The sequence below is a fragment of the Berghia stephanieae genome, chromosome 12 (assembly GCF_034508935.2).
Source record: "Berghia stephanieae isolate SIO BIC M18660-M18661 chromosome 12, UCSD_Bste_1.3, whole genome shotgun sequence".
NCBI classification, from domain to species: domain Eukaryota; kingdom Metazoa; phylum Mollusca; class Gastropoda; order Nudibranchia; family Aeolidiidae; genus Berghia; species Berghia stephanieae.
Window position 1 is genome coordinate 28294793 of NC_088371.1, and position 7883 is coordinate 28302675.

At 38.8% G+C, this 7883-nt stretch overlaps 1 protein-coding gene across 1 annotated transcript in view; it reads right to left on the minus strand.

The window, feature by feature from the left end:
* Positions 1–1525: 1525 nt before the first annotated feature.
* The window catches only part of LOC144957945 (FMRFamide receptor-like), an 18435-nt gene continuing 12077 nt past the window's right edge, over positions 1526–7883 (minus strand). Inside the window, exons 5-7 of the mRNA XM_078889506.1 lie at positions 5499–5635; positions 4243–4419; positions 1526–2996 (exon numbers count right to left, since the gene is read on the minus strand). Of these exons, the coding sequence (XP_078745632.1) occupies positions 2757–2996; positions 4243–4419; positions 5499–5635 (554 nt within the window). The 3' untranslated portion in view covers positions 1526–2756. The remainder of the gene's footprint in view (positions 2997–4242; positions 4420–5498; positions 5636–7883) is intronic.

A 7883-nucleotide genomic window follows, 5' to 3' on the forward strand; every position in this document is an offset into this window, starting at 1 on the left:
TATGTTGTACAACCGACGTGATATATTAAAAGGTCTGATAACCCAAACTGTTCTAGGCCGGCTCATTTTATACAATAGAAAAACTCTCAACCCAACGCAAAATATTGTCCTTTGCAACAATGTTCAATCAATCCGACCATTACGACTATGTGGTCTTGTGGTATGACACTGGCTTTCGGTTCGGAAGCTCCTGAGTTCGAGCCTTGCCCGTCGCATAGTTGAGTCTTTGGAAAAGAAAAGACTCTTTACTCACATTCTGTCACCGTACTCAGGTGTAAAATGAGTACCTGGTCATTAACAGCGTTGTCTGTGTCGGGAAAAAATTGTATTATCGCCTAACAGGTGACGCGTATCGTTCTACATGTAACGTGTTGCTGTTCGTCAGGGACCCTTTGTAAAGCGCTTTGAGCTTAGTGGATATTGCGCTATACAAAAGCTCATAATATTAAAAATTGCGCAAGGTTATCAGACCACCAAATAATGTTTGCACGTCCTGTTCAATCCAAACAAAAGACGCACCAATCGGTTATTTGTCAGAACATAATCAGTCGAAAGGTGAACATTTTGGATTTGCTTTTTTGCATTTTGTAAAAGAATATGCTCACTAGAGCATTTTAATTTTTATTTGAAGTAAATCGGGTGATTTTTCATGAAGTTATGGTCAGATGTATGGGAACGGTATCCAGCAACATTTCTCAAATTTCATACTTTTTCAACTTGACTAGATAGCTATAAAATATTTAGAAGTGAAATTAAGCTTTGGTATTTCAAGAAGATGTACAAAAAGGGTTGATTTAATCATTAATGACAAGAACTCATTTTGGATAAAATTGACCTCCTAACTAAACTTGGCAGTATCTCAATTCAAACAATCTCACCATCCGACTGATTATGTCATTAACTATAATATATATATATATATATATATCTACATATTGCTTTTTACAATAAGTCAAATATTTTTGAAATAGTAAAGATGGAATAAATGTTGGGGAAGACATGAATAACGATAAAACAATAGTAGTTGCCATTAGAGTCGTGAGGTTAGAATGACCTGGTCCTGGAAACAACACTGTCAAATTTATCATCATCATGATCATCATCATCATCATCATCATCATCATCATCATTATCATCATCATCATCATCATCATCATCATCATCATCATCATCATCATCATTTAACATATTTTGATAATAATAAGAACTTTGAGTGGTACGGCCACTGTTTTGATGTTGAGTTAAGAATTTAAGATATGTAGCGGTGCACGCAAAAAAAAAAATAAATACATTCCTTGACCATCTCATTGGAATAATTGTATATCTATGTACTTGCCTCTTTTTTAATGATGAATGCGACTCAGAAATGAAAATTTTGCCAAAGTGTGGTAGATACCGCAGCTATCTTAACATGAAGACAAAGGTATGATCTTTATTTGTGCACGTGAAAGAACGTTCGTTGAATATCTCATTGGAATATATTATTATAAATCTATGTACTTGCCTCTCTCTCTCTCTCTCTCTCTTCTCTCTCATTGCCTCTTTAATGATGACTGCGGCCACTTTGGTGACATTTTCTTTTCTAAGTCGCCAGGATGTATTTGAAGATAGGTCATTCGTGCTATCATACCAGAAGGGTTGGAACTCTCACCCTCCTAGTACGATACCACACATCACCTACCTCATTCTTCTTCTTTATCATCTCCTCCTATTCCTCATCGTCCTCCTATTATTACTACTTCACTACTACTCTTACTACTACTACTACTACTACTACTACTACTACTACTACTACTACTACTACTACTACTACTACTACTACTACTACTACAACCACTACCACCACCATCACTACTACTACTACTACTACTACTACTACTACTACTACTACTACTACTACTACTATACTACTACTACTACTACTACTACTACTACTACTACTACTACTACTACTACTACTACTACTACTACTACTACTACTACTACTACTACAACCACTACCACCACAATCATTACTACTACTACTACTACTACTACTACTACTACTACTACTACTACTACTACTACTACTACTACTACTACTACTACTACTACTACTACTACTACTACTACTACTACTACTACTACTACTACAGCTGCTATTTCTCCTACTACTATCACTATCACCACTTATACTTCAACTGCGATTACTACTACTCCTTCTTCCCCTCCTCTTTCTCCCCCTTCCTCCCCCCCTAAGTCCCCTCCTCCTCCTCTTCCTCTTTCTCTTCCACCTTCATTCTAAATATGTTTTAACCAAAGCCATTAAAATGTATAGTCTTAAGATTTCAATCAACTTTAACTTTTAAGAACTTATTGTGGTCTGTCATAAATATGTCAAGAAATTATCACGGATTTCTATAAATTAACCCCAAATCGGCCATTAAATGATGCACTAAATTTAATTTGAATAGATGTACACGTATTTGCAGGTCTGATAACCAAAATTCTAATAGGCCCAATGTTGTAACGATAATTCTCTCAGACCAACTCAAACAATTGGGTTAATCAGGCCCAAATTGTGCTCTCTAGTTAGACCTGTAAATATGTGTACGAAGATTTGAATCATTCAGTTTCTATGAAAGACAAAAAGTAAAAAGATAAGTTAAGGTCTTTTTATGTAAAAAATCCCATCTTATTGATAGTTCATCATTTCTTTTGTGTTTTCGGGGAAAATGGATCAGAGTTCTCTTTCGTATGACTTGACTCAATCAAGTTTAGTTGTAACTTGTGCTGGTTGCGGAGCTAGCAGTTGTAGAGACGCTTCGAGAATTCTGGGACTGGGAGTGTGTGAGTGACGACATGTCGTCCTTGGTCAGCTCCATGCCCAGCAGTTTCTTGAGCTCACGCCGGAAGCGCTTTCCCGTCAAACAGTAGAGGACAAAGTTCACGGATGAATTGAGGGCATATCCAGTTTTGGCGATGGAGTAGGCGGAGTCCAGGGACTGGGAATCGAACTGTGGAGAGGAGAGGAAAAAAGGGTAATTTGTGGTCTAGTGGTATGCCTCACTTTCGGGTCGGAAGGTTCTGGGTTCGAGCCTCACTTGGCGCATAGTTGAGTCCTTGGAGTACTCACTGTACTCAGGTGTAAAATGAGTACCTGGCCGTTAACAGCGTTGTCTCTGTCCTAATATCGCCTAACAGGGGTCATGTAGCGTCCTAAATGTTAAATGTTGCTGTTTGCCAGGGACCCTTGTAAAACGCTTTGAAACACGTTTAGTGGATATTGTACTATATAAAAGCTCAATTTTTAAAAATGATTGCTTATGCATATTCATTAGATTTAATTTATCCTTATAGAATTTGTAAGTAGATAACACACCTATCAGTAGAGTATTTTCGTCTGAAATAACATTCAACAAATGCCTTAAAACACACCCGATGAATTCTTCTTTGTCTTAATAATGTTATGAATGGAACTGTTTGTATAGAAATAGTCCATAATATCTGAGAGGTGTAATTGTTATATTATGTAGCATGTATGATTCCCCCTCCTGTCAATGTGCGCCTAGAGCTGCGGCAACGCAAGATTGGCTCTATATAAATATATTCTTATATTATTATCATTATGGAAAAGGAATGGAAAAGGAATAAGCCAACAGGAGGGGAACTAATTGAAGATCCCTGTAAAAGTCTCCCAGGTCTCCAGGATCAACCAAGAAAATACTGGGTAGCTGCAAATAGACTACGGTCAAAACATACAAGAACAGCTACCAACATGTACAAATGGGGGCTCCAAGAATCACCAACATGCCCAAAGTACAACCAAGCACCTCAAGATGCAAACCACCTCGTACTAGATTGCCCAGAGACAAAACTGGAAGGGGGATTTGAAACCATCAACAAATGTGATGATGACTTCGAACCTGGATTGATACCTTGAACATAGAAGTGTAGTCGAACGATACTACTACTACTATTATTATATCAACTCAACAACTCCCATTTCTTTGAATGACAGATAGGTTTGATAGCCTCTTGTCGACGTGTACTGATTTGTAGATTAACCTAAAATAAAACAAAAACAAAACAAACAAACCAAAAATTAAAAAAAAATAAAAAAAAAATAAAAACAAAAACAAACCAAATCAAAAGCAATCAAAGAGACAAACAAAAATCCCAAATAAAAGCTCCACAAAAATACCAAATAAGTATATGTAACCAAACAAACAAACATACAAACAAATAAAGAGGCCAACTTACTCCATAGTGAGGCTGAGTGATGGCCATGATCTGGATAAGGCAGTGAAGCCCCATGAAGAACAAGAAGGAGAAGGTGACAATCAACAGGAGACGGGTGATTTGTTCTTCCACTTGCTTGGACTTTCTCACCGATTCACGGTTCTTTTTCTCGTTCATTCGACGGTTCGACTCACGGATCTGAGGGGGGAAACAAACAAAATAAACATGTTAAGCTTTAATAAAACAAAGCAAAACAAAACAAAACAAAACAAAACAAAACAAAATAAAACAAAACAAAACAAAAAAAAAAAAACAACGAAAAAACGTGGACCTTTTATAAAGCGCAATTTCCACAAAACGTGCTCAAAGAGCTTTATAAAGGGTCCCTGATCAACAGCATCACGTAACATGTAGAACGGGGCATGAAGCCTGTTAGGCGATATTACAATTTTTATTTCCGACAGAGACAACGCTGTTAAAGGCCAGGTACTCATTTTACACACGAGGACAGTGAGAGAATGTGTGCAAATTATGCGCAGAGCGAGGCTCGAACCCAGGACCTTCCGATCTGAAAGCGAGTGTCATACCACAAGACCACATAACTGCACTAAATAGTTGTCACTCAGTGCCATAATGCCCATGAAGCCGGTTTATATGGCGTGAAACTGACAATAGCAATTGTTCGCTAACCTTTTGACAGAACACTAATCGAATCGCAAAGTACTTTCCGCTTGATCTTACAGACCTAGCCACCCAATCGCTGCTGGGTGGAAAGGGTGGTCAAAATATAACCTCGACTGGACCCGAGATCTTGTGGTGAGCTATCGGGACCCCATTAATAACAGAAGACAACTTTCGGCAATATTCATGAAAAAGAGCACAGCGCCAAGAAATGACAATCAGGCAGACACAGGAAATCCACCAACACCACTACTACACTTACCACCACCATTACCACTACCACCACGACCAACACCACCTCCATCACCACCATCACCAACACCACCATTACCACTACCACCACGACCAACACCACCTCCATCACCACCATCACCAACACCACCATTACCACTACCACCACGACCAACACCACCACCATCACCACCATCACCAACACCACCATTACCACTACCACCACGACCAACACCACCACCATCACCACCATCACCAACACCACCATTACCACCACCACCACTACAACCATCCCCACCACCACGAGTAACATCAACAATAACAAACAACAACAACATCAACAACAACGAGAACAATCCACCAACCTGTTTGATGATGGCAATGTTCATGAATAGAACACAGCACCAAGGAATGACAATCAGACTGATACAGGAAATCCACAGAGCGTACAGCTTTCCTCCAGCACCGGTCCTGAACTCTGTCTTTTGAAGAGCCAAGTCGCCTAAGGTAAAATAAAGAATAACATAAGATGTTATAGCAATCTCAAAGAAAGCCGTTTAACTCATAAGGAACGCATGGATTCAAACCCCACTTCTTCTTCTTCTTCTAGGTTCCATGCCTGGTCCAGGCTTCGGATACTGCATGAATTATCTCTCTCCATTCCTCCCTGTCTCTTGCTTTTTCAAACAGCTCTTGGATTGTTAGGTTGGTGAAGCCCTTCAGTTGGTCTATGAGTGTTTTTCTTTGTCTCCCCCGGGCGCGTTTACCAGGTATTTTTCCACAACTTGTCAGGTATTCATTCTTATATTTCCTTACTATGTGTCCGAAAAAGGATAGTTGTCGATCCACTATTAAGGGCATTAGTTTCCTTTGTTGGTATGTTTGTTTTAGCACTTCTTCGTTCGTTTTGTGTGCAGTATACGATATTCTCTGCATCCTTCTCAAGCACCACATTTCAAAAGCTTCAATGTTCTTTTGTGTTTCTGCATTTGTAGTCCAGCTTTCGCATCCGTATAACAAGATTGGCCACACGTAGCACTTCAAGACTCGGAATCTAATCCCGAACGACATCTGTTTGTTTTTCAAAATGTTTCCCAGGTCCATGAAGGCCTGTTTGGCTTGAGTTATTCTTGCTCGTATGTCTCGGTTACATCTTCCATCTGTTGTCACAATTGAACCTAGGTATTTAAAACTTTCTACGTTGGTAAGTTGCTCGCCGTGAATCGTTATATTGCAGGTGTTGTTGTTTTCGGGGTTTTTCTGTATTACCATGCATTCCGTTTTGGTGATATTCACTTCCATTCCCTTGGCTTCACTATCTACTACCACTTTGTCAACAATCTTTTGAAGTTGGATTTCTGATGTTGCAATGAGTACCGTATCGTCTGCGTATCTTATATTATTTATGTTGTGACCTCCTACTTTTATTCCCTCCATATTATTTATGCCCCTCATGATTGTTTCTTGGTATAGATTAAACAGATCTGGTGAGGCAACACACCCTTGACGGACTTCTTTCTTAATAGGAATGGAATTTCCTGTAGAGTTTCCGATTTTGATAGATGCCTGCTGGGTGTAGTATAATGTTTGCATGAGTCTGAGGTCTTTCTCATCAGCGCCAATGGAGTGCAGTTGTTTTAGTATTTCTTCGTGGCGTACTCTATCAAAAGCTTTTTTGTAGTCGACAAAACAGAGGTATAGTGGGGTCTGAACCTGTATAGCTCTTTCACTTAAAACACGGAGGAGGTATATTGCGTTCCTTGTCCCTCTGTCAGGTTGGAATCCATATTGTTCTTCTGCGATTTCGGGGTTAATCTTATTCCTTAGCCTGTTGATAATTATACGCAACAGTATTTTGTTGATGTGGCTTATTAAACTTATAGTTCTAAAATTTTCGCATCTGACTGCACCTGCTTTCTTTGGTATTGCTATGAAAATAGAGTTACAGAGATCTTCTGGAATTTTCCCAGTATTGTATATATTGTTGAATAATATGTGAAGTTCATCAATTGCTAGATCTCCTAGGCTTTTTAATACCTCTACAGATATTTCATCAGGGCCTGTTGCTTTACCATCCCTCATTCGTTCCATGGCATGTTCAATTTCACTTTTGGTGATGTTTGGTCCGCTTAATGGTTCTTTGAATTTCAGTGGTGGTTCATTTCTATTTGGATCATTGTACAGTTCGCCTATGTATTCTACCCATCGGCTTTCTATAAGTTGTTCTTCAAATAGCAGTTCCCCTTGTTTGTTTTGGATACAACTTCCTGCTGCTTTGCTTTTCCTTTTCCCTGATAGTTCTTTTATTCTTTGGTGAGCTTGTTGGGGGTTGGGTTTGTATTCTCTTTCGATTTCGCAGCATTTCCAGTCTAGATAGTTCTCGTGTGCCTCGATGCATTTGGATTTAATGTGGTTGTTCAATGTTTGGTATTCTGCAGACCCTCTGTTGCATTTTCGTCTTTCTTCAAATAGGTTTAGAATTTCATTTGTCATCCATTCCTTTTTGCTGTTTATTTGAGCTATTGGTAAATGCTTTTCTGCAGTTGCTTTGACACACTTTTGGAATATATCAAATTGTTTTTCACATTTTTCGTTATCAGGTTCACTTTGGCTTTGTATCATGAGTGCATTTTCAAATTCTTCTCTCATTTTTGTTTGTATGCCATTGTCTTTGCATAACCTGTAATCCCTCTTTATTCTACCAGCTGTTCTCTGAATAGCTTTAAACTTTATCCTTACTGTACAAACAA